We start from the raw sequence: 19,650 nt of genomic DNA on the forward strand, positions 1-19,650 counted from the left end.
GTGCAAGATGGTAACGCCGTCATCGTTGTAATTCTCGGGATTCCCCGCTCCAGCCCTTTTCATATTGCAATATTGAAGATGTTCGGCTGCGAATTGAAAATTGTAAACCACCCTAACCAGACCTCGCATTCCGAACGTTCAACATTCACGCCAATATCTTGATAGATACGTGCCCGTCTTAAATGCGTATCCTTCTTTCTAACACCTTCCCATTTGCATTTGCTAGGGTTTATTGCGTAAAGGGAATTCTGCCCCACGAATAAATAAGTGGCAGAATGACGGCCGTAATGGATTGTTAATAAGATTCGAATTTTAATAATTTTTTAATGACAATATACGTATTAGTCATGCATATTACACATTACACCTAATAAATACTTATTAATAAGTGTAAAACATGCAAATGCATCGATTTAACGTATTTTTTTAAACACATTTGCTCCTTACTACCTATTTGATGCAGATAACCAATCTATAATCTATCGTTTACTGAAATAAAATGCCTATCCAAAATGTTAAATATGTACTTATATAAACTAAAACCATTTTGTATGGAATGTGCAATTACCATAAATTAATCTTTTTTCTCCGTTTAGGTTATTTTACTTCAGCCTATTTTGTTATGGAGTAGGGTGTTTTACTACTTCTAACATTGTTTAGAAAAGAGACCAACGTTGTATAGTTTCTGTGAACATATTGAAACTGTTTTGCGCAATAAATATAAGCTTTGTTCCTAGTAGAATCCAAAACAGTTTTCAACAGTCAGACGCATGCGCATATGGATGTAATGCTTACATAAGGTTAAAAATTCATTGTTTCGAATCAAATGCGATTGCGTCGGATTGTTGGAAACTAAAAGCACTTGGATTGTATATTAGAAACTCGATAAGATTTTGTTTATATTTACCTCTAATTATCTTATTTCTTTTATATTTTCCTTAATTAGATCCATTCATAAAAATAGAATACAAAATTATCACTATATTTCACTACTGCTGCCATCTATGGATGTATTTATTATTTAAGTGGCGTATTTTCATTTTTAACACGAAATCTCTATTGTAACCAGCGTAGCGCCATCTGTACAAAAAAGAAATTTATAAAGATGAATTCTTTAATCGTACGTCTTATTAAAAAAATCTTCTCCAATAGGTGTCACTATCAATGAACTTGCATCAACAAGAATGAAGTATAACACTACTTCTCATTGTTATCTGCAATTTTATTTTTCTCTATTTAAGCTTACATAAAATTCGATCTTAAAAATAATACCTTAGAGATAACCGTTTCACAGGCAAATTTTAAGCTAATTAAGACATTTTTATTGGTTTTGCTGCCTAGTTACTAAATAATGTCGTTTTGTGATTACTGTTCATTCTAACCAATGGTGCTCAATGATAATTCTGCCACTTGTCACTTTGTTTGACATTTTATTTTTTACATTTGACATTTGATTTGACAGATATTTAACAACAGTCGAGTTGAGTGGAATTTTGTAATTTATTTAGAAAATATTTTATACTTGATAAAAAAAAAAAATTTTCTTTAAATAAGCATACACCTCTAAAATGACTGACAAAGAACAAGAAAAGTCTCCTGAAATCGTTACAGACCAAGAAAGGGACTTGGCACAGACCGCTCTTGCTGAATTTAAAAAGTATGTGTCTGTATTTACAGAAATAATTAATAATTTTCTTCCATATTTTAGGAAGAACTACACAGGGTGCTTACAATGTATAAGCAAATTAGACAACAGAACTAACGACTTGAAGGTTCTGCATAATAAAGCAGTAGTTGAGTACTACAAGAGCGATCTGAAAAAGACTGAACAATTCCAGAAAAGCTTAACAGCACTTTGCACTCAGGTAAAACAATATAGTTAAATAACTGGTTTATTGCATACCGTTTCCTCTATAGTTTAAGATTAAACCAGAAAAATTGGATGATATCGACCATTGCATATCACAGTTCAACCAAGCTATACTTCTGTACCACCAGCGCCAGTATACTGCCGCTCAAAGGATAATGGACAGGGTATACAAGTTTATCGAACCTATGGGTAACATACTTTTAAAATATGTCTTATTATAGTTATTTAACAAATCTAATATGTTTTAGAGGAATCGTTAGCAAAGCAAGTCAGCCTCTTAGCGATCGAGCTGCAGTTGTCTTTAAGACAGCCTGACAAAGCATTAACTTTGATAAGTTACTTGGAAAATAATTTGATGTACGGAGGTAGTATACCGCTAAAAGGGTTGGATAAAACGGGGAAGGAAAAGAAGGTGAGGTAATTGTTTGTATAAAATTTTGTGTACAAACAATTTTAAGACCTTTAGATACAAACTTAATTATACATATTTGATTACAGGTCCAATTACCTCCTCCTAAACCTCTGTCTGAGGAATTCGAAAAGAAATTATTGAAATATAAGATAAGGTGTTATTTAATGAATCATTCTCTAAGTACAGCAATGAAGGAGATCCAAGTGTTACTTAAGGACAAATCGGTGAGTCGTGACATTTGTTTCTTAAAATTAGTTGTGCGAGAGTTGAACCAGTATGATTACGTATGTGGTAGCTCCTCCAATAATCTGCAATGTCAATACATTACTTGTAATAAGTGTCGTAAAGGAGAGCCCATTCTCAATGGGATCTCAATAGTCGCAAACATTTGCTCAAGAAAAAAATGTTTCTGAATTTTCTCAAACTTCGTACTACCTGAACAGCCTACCAGTCTTTATTGATTACTTTCTTTACGTAGCATTTAAGGGCATATTTGGGAAAATTGAAGAATATTTTCATGAAAACGTTTGAGAAAAATTAAAATTTTCATCATTTTAAGGATATATAAAATATTTCATATTTCTTAATTTTGTAACAATTATATGTATCAGGTAGAACATAAATAAACACTTTATAATACTAGTTATAATTTAGATAATTTATATACTCACAGAAAATAGTAAAGTGTGGTTGATTGGAAAAAATCCAGCAACATCAAATATTGCTTTCTCATTCGCTATTTGTAATGAAAATAATTCTATTTCATCTCTCAATTCTGGCTCATCTGCATCAATTTTATGTACCAACGTACCTGTTTTATTTACCTAAAAAAAAGTACTCCGGCAACTGTCAGTGCAATATATGTTTTTTCATTTTATTATAAAAATAATAATTGTACTTTATTTTCTCACCTCTTCAACTGTGTTCTCACAAACATGACATATGAAAATAATCTCAGTAGCAAAAAATATCGCTAACACTTGCGTAATGTGCATTTCTCCTTTGTAGCCTCGGTACCTATTTAACGAGTAGTATGCACCAATCACAATACTTGTAAAGCTTATTGCAATCATACCTAACAACATAACTCCATATATTCTCATTACGTAGACGATTTGTCCGCATAGTTTGTGATGTAATGTCGTCATTTGTCTTAACACGGTTATTATATTTTTGGACCATCCTTTGTCATGCCTCTTAGGTCGTACTGAAAAATACAGCCGGCTAGCTAGTGCTAAACTGTTCATATTTATGGTATCTTTGTTTAAAAATTGTAAACGTGATCTGATCATTTCCACATACGTTGTAAATTGTAAGGAAAGTCCTATGGTTAAAGTTACTGGTAAAATATAACATGACGATTGTAGCATAACTTTGAGGCTTAAGCTTTTTATTAAATGTTGACCAAGAACGGTAAAGAAAACCGTTAAAACTAGTGAGTAATAAATAAGTCGATGTTTAATGAATGTTTTTGTTTTTTCGTAATCCACCATATTGCCATATGTCGTCTTAAATCTTGTATCGTACTCAACTAGCTTTGAAATGAAATTGATATGCCTTTTTTGGTAGAAAATACTGAGGATCCAAACTGTGCCGACGTATAAAGTTGATAGTACTGGTAGAATAAAGTTCGTTGCTTTTGAAATTATTGTACTTTTCATATCACTCACTATTATAAATGAACAGTATGTGACTAGAGCAATTTGTACGAATAACAAAATCAAGTTATAAATCACTTTTTTCTTGGATGTGGTGACGTGAGTTTTTGCCACTGAGGATGTCATAAGGCCAAATATTGTATTTATTGTAAATATTGATTTGAGAAATTGGTAAGAAGCAAATGGACTATCTGCCATTGCTGTTTATTAAGAACTGATTTAATGGCATTTCATATGTGCTGTTGATAAGTGTAAAAGCAATTTAATTAATTGGATTTTATTTATTTATGAAAGGAGCCAAAAACTAATAAATTATATTAATCAAGTTCTGTTTATTCGGGATATGTAAATATATACAATTCGCATAGAATATTTTGTTATATACCACTCTATTTCTTATGTCAGATGTAAAAGATAAAACATTTGCCTAGATAATTTTATGTTTGTGTTTAACAAGTCATTCTAGTTTGAATAATACAGAACAATATACAACTTGGCATATAGAGCATAACTAAATATTTCAACAGTACAATGGTACGATGGAAATAATTGTATGTAATTTTTTTGGTTTGCAGCATAAACTTTCTTAAATTTTAATTGCAAAGTTTGAAATTTGTACAGTGCACAATGTATGCAAAATATATTAATTTATTCTGGCGTTTCTAATTTTTATGATATACATATGTTCAAAAAAATTCTTGAATTAAAATAGGTATCAACATTTTTCAATGTATTGGCATTTTATTTGATTTTTCTTAATATGTGATTGTTTTTTAGAATATCGATGCGTTATTTTTGTCAGCCAATATTGAATATTTGAAGGGGAATTTTAAGGAATCTGTCAGGATATTGACTTCTATTCCAAATGAGTGTTTAGTTTATGGGTAAGTTATTTTTTAACTCTTTGTAAATGTTTTTTTAATTATTAAAAAAAATAATAAATTAGTAATTTTGACATATTCTTAATTTTATTGTAGGGAATGTGGTGAATCATCGACAGTAATGTTTTACAACAACATGGGTATCTTACACCAAGCAATGGGCAAGCCAAACATGGCTTGCCACTATTTTCAAACTGCTTTAAAGGAAGACATCAACATTTCACAGAATAATTCAAAAAAAGACACCAGTATGTAGACACGCATAATTCCATTATTAAAAAAGAAATTTGTTTAACTAGAGATTTGTAAATTGTAGATGAGAAGCCACTTTTTACCTTGGGTGGGTCGAAATATCACGAACTCATGTACAATTTGGGCATAGCTCTCTTGCATTCAGGGAGACCGACTCAAGCATTCGATTGTTTAATTATAGCCGTGAGACGGTACCACAGAAACTCCAGATTGTGGATGAGGCTGGCGGAATGCTGCATAATGGTGCACAAAGAGGTAATGTTTTATTCATATCTATTTTGTTGAAAAAACACATCTTTATTTTTTTCGTAGGGAAATGAGACTGATTTTGATATACAGCAGAAACAAAAAGAGATGATAGTAGACGTTGTTGGTTCTAAAGAGAAACAGAAAGTCGTTCTCACCTCAAATCTATCCAAAGATAAGAAATATAGGTAAAATTGGAAATAATAAAACAAAGTTTAGAATTGCTGCTATTGGTTAAAATTAACCCGTTAACACCTGAAGGGGCGTATTTTTTTTCATTTTTTAATGGCTGCACTGACAAAAAAAGATTGTAAAAAATTAAAAATTACTATATCTGACGAAAAATCATCTGAACTTTCATAATCTGTGATCAGAGTCCTTGAAAAATGCAGCTGGAAGTCACTATATGGGTTTTTTCCAAAAAAAAGTCCGAATTTTTCACTTAAAATTTTTTTTCAAATTGGATTTCTGCATCGAAATAAGATAAGGATTTATAAGTGGAATGAAAATATTGTGTTATGACCCTAAACTTCAAGAAAAAATTTTTTTGAGGTCTTAGCTACCAAAATGACAGCTTAATGGAAAAAAACCTCAAAATTTTTAGGAATTTTTTTCTTGAAATTGGTGGGGGTTTCCGAAAAAAATTTTATAGGAAAAAAATTATGTAAATATGCTCAAATTTTTTCACAATTTTTTGAGACGTTTTTACACTTTTCAAATTGGCCGTTTTCTGAAAAATCCAAAAATCATCCAAAAATTCTGAAAGTGCAGATGATCTTACGTTGGATATGGTAATTTTAAAATTTTTTTACGATCTTTTTTGTCATTGCAGCTGTTGAAAAATGGAAAAAAATGGAAAAAAATACGTCCCTTCAGGCATTAATGGGTTAAAGTGGTAATATTTTGATAATGAAGCAAGGGACTTTAGGTGCTTCGTTTAAAAAAAAAAAACATTTTTTTCGATCCATTGATGAAATAATGTTCTAAACATTAAAAAAAAATTCTCACCAAATTTCAGACAGCTCTTAATTTTAATTTTAAGTACTCGCTATTTGATTTTAAAATTTCCCCATTCAAATAACACGTAAACTTATTTTTTTTTAAATTATCTACAGGATGTTCCTAAATAAATGTTGCAACGGAAAACTGTAAATTCCTCTTGAAAAAAGAAACATTTTCCTCTTCCATTTTTCTCTCTGGGTTTTCGTTTTCGAGATACATGGTGTCAAAACTTTAATTTTTTTTAGTCTTTTGCTATCTTAGGAACCGTTTGAACTACAGTACTGAGCTTTTGTATACACATTACCACTATTAATAGCTATTTTTTCGCCACCTTCGCGAATTCATTGGACGAAATTTAACAACTTTTGTTAAAATTGTTAATTATTACTACCTATCTTTTGAATTACGGTTGACTTTAAAGCAATGAACCAAGAGAACTCCTTTTGTGTAAATTCACTGGCATTTCAGAATTTACCGTCAAATGTAAATTTTTCCAGTGGCGTAAAGGAGGAAAACCCTTACGATATCTTAAAATCTCCACCACTGGCACGTCCAATGAATTCGAGAAGGGGGCGAAAAAGTAGCTATTAATAGTGGTAATCTGTGTACAAAAGCTCAATCCTGTAGTTCAAACGGTTCCTAAGATATTGGCAAAAAACTAAAAAAAAAATTAAAGTTTTGACACCGTGTATCTCAAAAACGAAAGCCCGGAGAGAAAAATGGAAGAGGAATAAAATGTTTATTTTTTCAAGAGGAATTTACAGTTTTCCTTTGCGATATTTATTTAGGAACACCCTGTATATCTCAGCTGCATTTTACGTTAATTTATTATCCATTGGCTATAATTATAGGGGAATCTATGTTTTTTTTAAGTGCCCATAGTAAGATGTACGTGACTTGAACTAAAAAAATCTTAAAGTTAATATTTATTGATTTTCGCATTTTTCTTATAAATGACTAAACTTACAGTAAAAACGTACATGACAGTTATACAGGAAATTAAATTTGCTATAAAAAAGGTCCTTGATATCTAAGTTTAGATATCGAGGACCTTGCTTTTGCACAACCTGAATATGCAACCTATTTTGTATGTTCTGGCCACCACTATTTTAATTTTTTATTTTGCAAATTTCATTTTAAATTTTTTCATCATGAAAGTTTTCAATAAAATCCTAGAAGCCAACAATTAAAAAAAAGAATAGTGGATGTTTAACGATTTATTGCTTAAAAAACAGTAGTTCAAATGTCCCATTACCTAAACTTTCAACTGAACAGACCTTTATAGTAACAATTGACTCTTAACATTTTTCAGCACAGAAAGCCTATCCTATGCCGTGCCTGTACCATCCCTGGAGTTCGCTTCTCTCTGCCTTAGAAACGCCTCGCTTCTCATCCCTTCCGACACTGCCTCACCACCCGTCCCTCTCTTCCTAATCCCAGGTGTTACGCCACCAGCGCCGCCTCCTAGTCCTAGTACTTCGCCGTCTAATCCTTTATCCGCCGAAGGGATCCAGACGTTAAGAAACGGAATTTTGGTGGCCAGTGCCTATGTAGCTTTATGTTTGGGAGACTATATTATGTCGTTAGAGTATTCGAAGGAGTTGCTGGACCAGCCAAAAATGTCAGGGGTACATAAGTGAGTTAAAAGAATTACGGTTTAATTAATTGCGGATATTTCAAATTTATTTCTGAAGGTTACTAGCTCATTTGTATGCAGCAGAGTCCTTGGTGTTACTCGATAAGATATCAGAAGCTCTGGAATATTTGAACCCAGAACATATCAAAGATTTGTCTTTCTACCCTGACTATGAGGGAGAGAAATCTCAAGAATCGACGATTAAAACAAGTCCTCCTCCTAGTACGTGATTTAAAATCATATTTTTATCGATGGCATTTTAAAAATTATTTGTATTTTTTTAGAATGGTTCCCAAATACGCTGGGCAGTGCTCATGCTGTAATGCAGTATAACATTGCAGTAGCGAAAACGATAAGAGGACAATTAGATCAGGCTGCGACTCTCCTGAAACAGATTTGGCAGCAAAGGGGCCCCACCTGTAAAGTTCCCGCACATATTATTATGCTCGTAATTTACATTGAACTTCAACTTGGTAATATTGAAAAATGATAGGGATTCTCCAGGACGTTTTAACTTTTTTTTTGGTTATTTCAGGGCACACAGACATAGCGAGAAACCTCATCAGACAGTACTCGTTGCAACATAGGATAAGCGGATGAATGACTTGATAGCGTTAGTGTACATACAATAAAAAAAAGAATTAAACTTGGTATTTTTTGCAAACCTTACCCAACATGAACTATCAAGTTAGATAATTAATGGTGTTTTATGAACAATCGAAATATAACGGAATTACTATAAAACAATAATCATTGCTGATTTTTTTTTAAACTTATAAAGCTCATTAGCAATTATATTTAAATTTAATATTTAAATGTTACTACTTCAGTGACGCAAACCTACACTAAAGATTCCATTGATAATAAAATGCAAGTTTCAAATATCAAATATTCCGTTGCTCCATCAGCATCGATACCTGATAATCGAAAAATATTCTTTGCACCAAATTGGAACTTCAAAGCAAGATAATGGTTTTGAGAAATTAGCTTATTTGTACATCGGAAATAAACTTAATCCACTGTAATACTGGAAACCCCAATTTTGGAACAAGGAAAATAACAGCAGTTTTAGTGGTAAAATTTGTTCAATAAATGAAATAAACTTTCAAAAATAAAGAAATCATATTGAAGCAATTTATGCAATTAACATAATATTAATAAGTAACAGCTGTATGAAAGTGACTATTTTGTTCTAGAACAATTTTCCTTCTACGTCTAGGCTCTAGACTTTTTGACATTTTGACACTTAAGAAATAATTAAAATTTTAATTTCTTTCTGCTGTTATAATAGTAGTTCAAATGTATCGTAGGTCTGCCTTTCCCTACGAGTTGCGTCTACTCACCGCAGGTTGACTCTTGCGTCGCCAATAAAGCAAATGATTGTTTGACTGGAAAAAAGGAGGGGATCTCTGCACATTACCAGAAAGCAAACAGTGGTGCGACGTCGTAATGGTGTCCGCGGATGTTCGATGCAGAAGAATTAAAGGTGCAGTGTTGTTTTTCCTCCGGCCAGTTAATCAATGACTGAAATATTGTAGACTGAGCCGTGCAAAAGTCTCACGCCCGGTGTTCCTCTCCCCACGTCCCGTTAGTGGTCGCCGACAGGCCCTTTACCTTTTCCCAGCTCCTATGATGGCAGCAGGGAAGGTTTGGTGACTGTAAACATAAGTTATGTCGTTCCCGTTCTAATGTTAAAATAGAATCGTGTTTATATAATACTTATTCCGGTGTGTTGTAATCGTTGAGTAATGGAAGGCACTATCGAACGAGAATCTGGAGCACTTGGCGGACTTTTCCAGCATATCATACAGGACATGAAGGTAGGCCAGATAAAAATCTACGCTCTAGTTTTTATACTGACAGAGAGATTACTCCGTCAAATTTAATTAATCCCATCGTGATCTGATTGAAACGTTTTTGATATCTGCGGATTTAAGTTCGATTCTTTTTGTGTTTCGACTCCAGCCAGTACGGTGAATGAACATGGTTGAAAATGGAACGAAAAATAAGACGAAAGTTCATATTTTGACCTAACATACACCGTTACAGACACTTTAACGAGGTGCTAAAGTCATCTCGCTGGAGAAACAGTTTGAGATTATGTTTACTTACCTACTTATTGCTCACTCAATTTTCAATTTATGGTTTAGGTATATGTGGGATTTGTCTTTCAGCGACCATAAGCCGTACATCTGTTCCACTCTAAAATAACCTTTAAAAACATTATTTTGCACTTTTTACGATTGTTTAGTCGATTAGAGTTGAACCTTCAGTTTTTATCACTAAGATATCTACTACCTTTTTTTGGGGAAAACTAAAGAACCTCAACTTCAATTTAGAAGTCATTATATTACACCTGTGTTTTGGAAACATGAAACGTTGTGGTTTAAAAATTCAAGTAGTTGAGACAAAATCCTTAAATCCTGATAAAGTAGGTACAGCTTTGTTGTAGTTTATAAGGTCTATGTTTATTATACATCAACATCTATGTTATAGATAATAATTTTGTTATCTAACTAAATCGGGGTTGGTAAAAGCCAAAAGGCAAAAAAACAGTGCAAGACGCCATGCAGCGTTGTATCCATATAATTAACATTACTACAGTCAAAAAATTAAGAAATACTGATTTTACGCAAGCATGTCCCCAAATTATGTTGCCTCATCGTCATCAGAATCAATATGTCTCATAATTTAATTCGATTAAAATTTCATAAATGCACAGGAATGTGGAGGAATGTTGTTTATTGCAAAATTTTTAGTTTACATAAACCTTATTTTAAATTTATCATATTTAAATATTATACTAAAAAAATATGGCTTGATTATGTATACAGAGAGATGACAGGTATATATTCTTTCGTACAAGTTACATACGAGTGTTCATAGCCTAATTTAAAAAGCAGTAGATGTCCTGAAACCTCGAAGATGTCGGAAATAAAGGTGAACAATACACTTGGGAAATTATAACTTTATTTCTAAAATTGAACATTTTTATTTTGAAAAAATTAAATCAAATTATAATAGGTCTATACATCTATACAACAAAAAAAAAAGTGAAAATAACTACTTATGGTAAAATTTGAAAAAATTACATAGGTGAACCTGTTGTCCGTCTGGATATGCACCTTTAACTTGTGGTGTCAACATGATCAAGTCGATTTGCATCCTACACTAGATCCGTTTATATTTAGAACAGCGCAGTGCACGTGTTACTCCCTTTGCTGGAAAAACAGCAGGCTTTCCGCAAACCACATGCCTGTAAATGGATATTTTGCAGAAACCTGATATATGCAGTAAAATTGAATCGAGCAAGTATAGAATTTCATAAAGAATCGCCCACTTTATGTATCAGCGAAAGATATCGGCGAAATTAATCTCATCTTCCTCTCCCTCGATTTGGAATCGCTCCACAGTCTGTTTAAAACGGATGTTTCAAGAATCATATTGAAAAAATAATTACGACTTGCTCGACTAGAATGTTTTCTCCTATTTTAAACACCTTGATAGAAAAGTTGTTTATACATATTTATATTGATGACATTATATGGCTTGTGTCTAAATTAAAATAGTTACAACATTGCGTAATATAAGTTTCATGGCATAATATAACCGGCACTATAAATAAAGTATAAACTTGCATTAGTTGTATACCAGAATGCATATTTACAACATCGGCATCAATTTTGATATAACATGACACGTTCATTTATCTATATATTCCAGTTAAAATAAAATTGGTCCTACTTTACTATTACCACAGAATAATACAGAAATATTTTGTTTTGGAGGAACCAAATTCTTTGATCTCCGAACCATATATTTATGGTAGAACTTCCTCAAAACGCGAAACTTGAAATGAAACGAAAAATCCATGAGAAAATTGCAATATATTTCTCAAATTTAAAAATCGATACTTTGCGAAAATCCGTTCGTCAGAATTGTATTTAGATTTGTCTAAAACTAAATAATAAGAGAAATCGGTGGTATTAAGGTCCAAGGTTGACCTTTGACCCCCGTTCGACGCCACCGTGTCTGCCGAAAACCTGGTACCGTCGAGGGAGTGAGTGAGTTCTGAAGGTATGACGCAGGCATGTGCAAAAAAACTAATGTTTATTCCGTTGCCCACGTATTCGTAGGGGCTGGGGGTTGGGGATCGTCTCGAGTCTGGAGCTGGTGGCCCAGACGCGGTTCTGAAAGTAATTTTATTTTTCTTTTATGTTCCAGATGTCTGAGAGTGAGAGTACGTAGTTAAATATCCAACATTAGTTAACCAAAGTACAGTGGGATAAAGTATTTACGTTTATTCTATGCTCATTGTTTGTAACTGAGAAGCAATTTCTCTTTGATTTTTCATTTACTTTTCCATTTTATTTTATTATTTGTACGTTGTAGTCTCGGTCTTAGTATATAGGACCAGGAGATATGTACATTATTTTTACCACTCTTGTTAATTGGAGCAGTCTAGCATTGTCACTGCTGATGTCAAATGTCCTTAACATTTGACAGCGCCGATCGTGATGCCCTGTAGATATTTGCGGTTTTGGCGCACCCAAATACACTCGAGGGTATCATAGTACTATTTCTAAATAGAAGATGTAAATTATTTTCATAAATAAATAAATCAAACCATGATTTCCACAAGTTTTTTCTGATAAAACATTTTGAGTATTCCTTCTATGGAAATTGGGATATTCTATTTTTACAAGCGCTCATTCTCGATTTGTTAGTTTCCAACTTAGGTGTTTCCTTTCTTGTCAAATGCGTGCAAATGGAAAAAACGTTTTTAGAAAGTTTTCCGGCAGCTTCCACTGAGAAAGGACGGCGATTATTAATTGCACATATTGGAAGAATGGCGGATTTTTTATATGTAATGGTTTACATGCATTAGAGTCGCGACGAACATTTGTATTTGAAAAATGGTTTGTATCTGTTTTGCCTTACCTCGAACCTGGTGCAGTGATTGTCATGCTTAAATTTTGGAACTATAAATGCTCAAAAATACTCGATGTATGTGATTTCTATAACATTCTGTAAAAATATAGAAAGTTGAACGTCCGTTCTCTACTGTCCAGAGGATTTTTTGTTTCTTTAATGTCTGTAGCCGAGATTTCGGTCGCGCGTAGCCAAATCTGGGACGCCGTATGTGTGATTTCATAACAGTTAATCCGGTAAATCGTTGATTAGCGACGTTTGTCCGGTTGCCACGCCGATTAGCGGCGCTGGCGGCCCGTCCGCGATTCTGCACTTCCGGATGGTGGTGGTTTATCACGCGACCACCGCTTTTAGCCTACAGATTTTTTGGTGGCGGCCAGAGTATCGGACAGGCCAAATCTAGCTGTCTGTGACATTAATGCTCATTACCCAAATTTTGTACCTACTAAGAATAACATAAAAAAGCCGTTCTTAAAAATACATTACACTTGATTTGTTAATATACAGCACCAAACAATCATCAAATTTTGTTAATTTTTATAAACTTTCGTTACATACTTTATGTTAGGCCCTTATCTTTCATTCTACCCTATATCTTTCATTCTTTTTCTTCTGAATATCATGTACTTATGATATCATTTGAAAAAAGTTTTACTTAAGACCGTTGGAAATCTTTGTTCATTAACGAAGGGGCAAATTGCTACCAAAATTTATACATCGGACATCCACATCTTTAGAATAAATACGTCTGTTTTACACCTATGACGTCCATGATTGTCACGCAAAATATAATCCCATTTACTTAGACTGATAGCCACAAGAAAAAATATTTGTGTAAATAATTCATCAGATAACTCGGTGAGCTCTTTCAAAATCATTTCGTAGGTAATTCGATAACGACAAAGTGGACAATTTAAAAAGGGTCGACTTGTAGAAAAAATGTACTTGTTACACTCTAGCTTTTTATGCGCATGCCTATGGCTATCTAATTTATAATTTTCAATATTCTTCTTTTCCTTTATTGTTTGTATTTTTGGATATTTTAGTATCTTTGATTATAATCTCAGTAGATGTTAACTGTTATATAGGTAAATGTGTGTATATTAACTTAATGTCCAATGAATGTCTGTCATCATGTCAGGCATTTTATAGATATCCTGTATCCTGAGGTATGTTACTTCCGAAGTATATTTGACAATTTTAATTGTAATAAATCAAAAATACTTAAAAAATAATTGGTTTATTAAATGTAAATATCTTGAGACGACTTTAAGAGTTATTTTAACTTTTCTGTATTCATTTAATAATTTTGTTAGTACTAGAGATGAGGGACCATAAAAATAAAATTTAAATCTATAGTATTAGTCCAATGGGTCATTCAGTAAATTTTCAAAAACGTTCTTATTTTGTATACACAAAGTGGGTGCTCATGATTAGGCGATCCTGAAGATTTCAACTCAATCCGTTGAGCGGTTTTCAAACTACCTATATGATTTTTAAAATGCGAATATTTGTCTCAGCCATGCCAATGCAATGACGTCACTGCATGGGACGGTCAGCCGACTTGGCGCTGCTTCCAGATGTCTAATTTGCCAGAAGTAAGTTTGTTAATGGTTATGGATTTTTTTATTAAAAAAATCACGACTTTATCAGTGCTGCATGAGATGAGATGAGAGGAATGAAAATACAAAGGTTACGTTTCAATAAAAATCATAAGCAGAAAAATTAATGAATTTTATAATTTTTTTTCCAACCTACTCTAAAAAATGTAAATTAATTTTACAGAGAAATAGGTATATTTTTTAATTTTTAATAAAAAAGTTATAACAATTTCACAAAGCGAACGTGATTTTTTACCTTTGTCGTAAAACCAACTTTTCAAAGCAACTTTTCATTATTTTAAATAATCAATCGAATGGTATAGAAAAAAATTGTTTTAATGTTAAATCGTAAAAATTAACGATTAAAAAAATTGAAATTGTTATAACTTATTTACCTATTAAAAATTAAAAAATATATCTATTTCTCTGAAAATTAGTTTACATTTTTTACAGTAGATTGAAAAAAATATATATACAAAATTTCATTTCATTCACTTTTCAGATTGTTATGATTTCTTTAAATTTCTGAAATCTTCCCTTAACTTCTAGCCACCCTAACTGTTAATTTTAATACTACAAGAAAAAGTCAAACCCCTTTATTTTATCTTTTTTCACCCCTGGCCAGGGTTGAAAAAAAAATTCCTGTCATTGTTTTTACGTATAGCAAATTAATTTATATCAAAAATTCAGGCAAGTTGACCAAAATGCGATTTAAAGGCCCATTTAATTGGACTATATCTATTATCCGTTGACTTTAGCCAAACGAATAGATTTAAAACTTAAATTCTACAACATATTGTTCATCTTATCTCCATAATATGTTCTACAAACCAATTTTCCCTCGCAAATATTCATTATCTTTGTGGTTGCCAAATTTAAAGCGGATACGGTAGTTGTGGAAAATTTTATATTCAACCGTTTGCGTGTGTCGATATTCGAAACTATACAGGATGAAAGATAATTACAAGGGAACCTTATTGGATGATTACGATTCCAGTTTAACGGAATAATATCGCATAAACGACTCAATTTTGCTTGTTTTATCATAGCCACTTCGAGTTTTCCGACGTTCTACATTCGAAGGGTTGTTAAAGGAAGGGGGTAAGCATCTACGCTTAAGAACTTAAGATGGGCCCTCGTGTAAGTTTTATGCTGCATTTGCATTTATGCAAAACAGGAGTGGGACGTATACGGATCGAAGAGTGTAGCGTAGGGGCGGCTCTCTAATGCCATCTCGAAATTAATTTAATGCGTCCCTTAAAGAAAATATAGTGTGACAAGTCAGGGGCATGTTGATCGAGTAGAGTACGTCGCGTGAAGTAAATATCGGTTTTCTATCGGAGGCAATGAAGAACCGATGATTTTAAACTGGTTTGTGAGGTCGCTCGGTCTTGCCATTACTCGCATGACGTCATCGACAGACCTAAATTGGAGCTTTCCATTTACACAACTTTGTTCACTTGTCGCACCAGATTTGCGCATGGGTTAACAAACACATTTTTAATTACTGGATATGTAACAATTGTAACACAACGCTTATAAACGTTTTCTGACGATGTCGAGGTGCTTATAATAATGTTAATAAGAGAAATGTGGGAAATTAATTTACCCAACGACCTCAAACTGTGTTTGTAAAGAACCATTCATTCCCTCATATTGTAAAAAATCTATAATGAAGCGCCATAGACTAAACAGGTAAAATATAGTTAGTACACACTAGTACTATAGAATGTTAATTCATTCCATTGTAATGAATTGCCGTGAGAAATTTATAAATATCTGATTAAATTCGCCATTTTTACTGTTTTCATTGTTAATTAGAACGGCGTGTTTTTCGACATGCCTATTGTTCCACCGGTTTTTTATTTTAAATTTAGCATCGAGCACATTGTTTTATCGAAAATGTGTTTATTTGATGGAAGATAATAACGACAACGTTTCATTCCGAAACGACAATAATATTGTTTCAAAAATCTGTGACGATATATTATTACTTCAGGAACTGGGAAAGAATACCTCGTTAACGACTTTTAATGATTGTTACACGTTCTTTTCTATATCTTTTTCTGCATCTCTGGACAAAATTCTCATTATTTTTGTTAAGTATTATTGAAAATGAAAATATATACTTGCTTAATTATAAAAATAAAGACTATCTTTCTATCTGTAAAAACGTATACAGAGTGAAAAGTGTAACTGGAACAAATTTTGTAACTTGATAAAAAAGGTTTGTCGCAAAATACCTGAAACACTTCAATTTTTATTTTCAATTGGGCATATTACAAAGAGGTTTGTTTATTGTTTTAATTATGTGGAGGGTTACAGCTCCCCCAACTTTAATTTTAAATAATAATAATAATAATAATAATAATAATATCTCTACTCCTCATTCTAACTACGAGAATTAGCCCAGAAGTCGGAGACTTGTGCGGGAGAGGAGGCGGCATATTATTATTAAACAGGCCGCATTTGCGCCCAGGAACGACTTATGTTGGTAGGCCCTAACCACTATTCAGTGCAGGAATGAGAGAAACCTGGAAAACCTCATTAATTAGGGAGGTGGTCAAATGCCAACCGGTGTCTCTCAGATTGACCCAAGCCAACATTCTTCCACCCTACCATACCTGTTCAGAGGGTGCCAATCATCAATTTAAACATTTGCTGTAAAAATGTGAGAAAAGAGAAAACCTCAAAATTTTTTTTCCCCTTTTAATCATGATTATGAAGTGTTTAAGCTCAAAAGACGTGACTTAAATTTTTTTCAAAAGTTTTACAGTTTGAAACAAAGAAACGGTTCGCTAGATCGAGATGAAACTTCACAGGGTTCTTCTGGGTATATCGAACTGTAAAAGTCATGCTTAACATTAGTCATTTCGTGAATATTTCTAATTTAGCGATCAGTTTTCTAAAAAACCATAAATTACCCTTTTTTCCTGTTTTTTAAAATACGTGTAAAAGATGAAAAAAAAAAAAAATTCAAAAAATTGCGGCAGCATGTTATAGGAAAATTCCAGTTTTCAAAACTGCCCTTCAATTTTCTGTATGATCATTTGTTGTCGAGATGTCGATGATTGAAGACAAAAGGATCCTTTTCCATTAAAAGTCCGATATTTCGATGAAAAATGGTCGTATCGAAATTAAAAAAAAAGTAAATTGAAGCCGAATAAACAAGCTATATGGTCCATGCAATAGCTTAGCTGAAAAAAAAATGCAAAATTTTTTTGTCGCGTTATTAGAATTGCATAATAACCGTAGCTCCTAAAAAATTTCGACGAAGATCTAAAAACTACAATCTTAGAGCTTCCAAATTTAATTTCCGATACGACCATTTTTCACCTAAATACAGTCTCAAAAAAATCGCAAAAAAATCGCAAAAACTCTTGACACTCTCCCCTGTTGCACAAGAGTATAACACGAGAAAACACAAAAAAAATCCAAAACCTAACAACCGCCCAAAAAGTTTTTTTGGACAATTTGAACTGAATGTGACTGATTTATTAGTACTTGTTTGCATGTCAACGTGTAAATTAAAAACCAAAACTAAAAAAATGCCTTATTTAACCGGGACGCATCGTATCGAAATTTTAATGATGATCGGATAAGGGTACAGAAGGAGGCGAAAGTATCCTGAAGTCGCTCGTTTGTTTGCTGAAGTTCATCCAGAAATGCCTCCAATTAAGTAATTGAAGTACGATTAGCAAAATTTAAACTCGATATCTGATCTTTATCTGATTAGTTGGTTGCTTTTTTAACCAATTTATCAAAAAAAATTCAAAACGTTGCTAATTTACTGGATTGGAAGCAATGATGTAGCCCAGAGATCGTGATCTCTTGACCTATACATTGCCTGTTAGTCACATTCCATTCGAATTATAGCGTCAATTTTGCATTAGGTTCAAGTGTGTGTAGAGTAGAAGATTTAATGTTATTTATTACGAGCATTTCTTCGATAAGTGATCTTAATATAGCTCGAGTGTCTAGCACACGTTTTACTACATCCTATAATTAATTTTCAACCATTTCACAAATAAATTTATTAGCACACTGTTATGGATATACAATATTAACATTCTGTTATGTAGTATTTTTGTATATTCAGCAAATTTAATTTTTCACCGTTCAAAAGAATCGTATATGTTGCGTTAGATATGCTGACCAATTAGATTATTTAAAACCAATTTTAATTTGTATTATTATACATATTTTAAAACATTGCAAAATGTTCTCATTGTGCAGCTCATAAACAACGTAGGATCCCTTGTAAGCGAACGTAAAATTTCAAGGAAAGAAAGTGTAGAATGAATTGAGTTCGGAATTGAGTTTTCGAAACGAAACCACAAAAAATGGTTGCACAATTGAACTACTTACGTATAAACAATTGTACAATCTGCTACAATAAAACCACCATCGCCTTAACCTTAATAATTGTTAATTGTATCAAACCGCTTCGCGTAAAATAAATCAATCGAATTTTTGGTGTTCATTGGGCAAGTCGATTTAAGCAACCCGTTTTTCATTAAAAAAAAGTATGTAACTTTGTCACAGAAAGCAACAGTAATCGGTCTTACACAGTACAGTGATAATCTAGGCTCATAATGTTTAGAAGAAATATTCCTTAAGCAGTAGCAGCAAAAAGGCATAGTTAGAATGTACAGTATGTTCCGAATTACAATGAATAAAGGGAAAAACTTTTTTATTGTACATCTTACAGAAAAAAGTTTTGTTTGTATTTAAAATGAGGTTGCGAATTGCGAAAGTTAACATGTCATGTACGGGAATGTCCAGAAGATTAAAAAAATATGAAAATGTCACAAGAATAACTGTTTTGAAAAAGTGTCACTAGGACAATTTGTTCCGAATTAAAAGTTAACGAAAGAATTAAAATTTGTGGCAAAATGTTGCTATTTTTATTTGTATTTTTTCGACAGTTTTAAATATGAAAAAAGATACAAATTCCAAGTTATGCAAAATTGGGACACTTTGTTTATTATAAAATGTGTCGACGGATCCAATTGATTTGAGGAAAAACTCTTGTTTCCCGTTATGGAAAGAAATTTTGTATAGAAAACTTTGCTCGTCATTTAAAATAAATTATTTAACCGCTGCCATTATTTTACTTTACTTTAAATAGTAGGTTGTGACGAAAATAATATTTTACTC

At 32.5% G+C, this 19,650-nt stretch overlaps 2 protein-coding genes across 4 annotated transcripts in view; both read left to right on the top strand.

Annotated features, from left to right (window-relative positions):
* The first annotated feature begins 1,465 nt into the window (after positions 1-1,465).
* Positions 1,466-8,581, top strand: LOC108904730 (CCR4-NOT transcription complex subunit 10). The gene is made up of 13 exons (XM_018707388.1): positions 1,466-1,657; positions 1,709-1,865; positions 1,918-2,059; positions 2,119-2,282; positions 2,369-2,506; positions 4,718-4,824; positions 4,918-5,069; positions 5,138-5,328; positions 5,386-5,507; positions 7,634-7,957; positions 8,016-8,179; positions 8,242-8,430; positions 8,493-8,581. The coding sequence occupies exons 1-13, from the start codon at positions 1,569-1,571 to the stop codon at positions 8,555-8,557; spliced, it is 2,004 nt and encodes a 667-aa protein (XP_018562904.1). The 5' UTR covers positions 1,466-1,568; the 3' UTR covers positions 8,558-8,581.
* Positions 8,582-9,390: 809 nt separating this feature from the next.
* Positions 9,391-19,650, top strand: part of LOC108904742 (metastasis suppressor protein 1) — a 111,064-nt gene continuing 100,804 nt past the window's right edge. For all 3 annotated transcript variants that reach the window (XM_018707409.1, XM_018707410.1, XM_018707411.2), the window contains exon 1: positions 9,391-9,777. In XM_018707409.1, coding sequence (XP_018562925.1) covers positions 9,706-9,777 — 72 coding nt within the window. In that variant the 5' untranslated portion in view covers positions 9,391-9,705. The remainder of the gene's footprint in view (positions 9,778-19,650) is intronic.

This window comes from Anoplophora glabripennis, unplaced genomic scaffold (assembly GCF_000390285.2).
Source record: "Anoplophora glabripennis isolate ALB-LARVAE unplaced genomic scaffold, Agla_2.0 scaffold195, whole genome shotgun sequence".
NCBI lineage: Eukaryota > Metazoa > Arthropoda > Insecta > Coleoptera > Cerambycidae > Anoplophora > Anoplophora glabripennis.

Excerpts from the sequence above, each read along its gene's own strand:
- LOC108904730 (XM_018707388.1), top strand. The coding sequence starts at position 1,569 with ATGACTGACAAAGAACAAGAAAAGTCTCCTGAAATCGTTACAGACCAA. Across the intron at positions 4,825-4,917 it reads AATGAGTGTTTAGTTTATGG|GGAATGTGGTGAATCATCGA; the intron begins GTAAGTTATTTT and ends ATTTTATTGTAG. Across the intron at positions 5,070-5,137 it reads TAATTCAAAAAAAGACACCA|ATGAGAAGCCACTTTTTACC; the intron begins GTATGTAGACAC and ends TGTAAATTGTAG.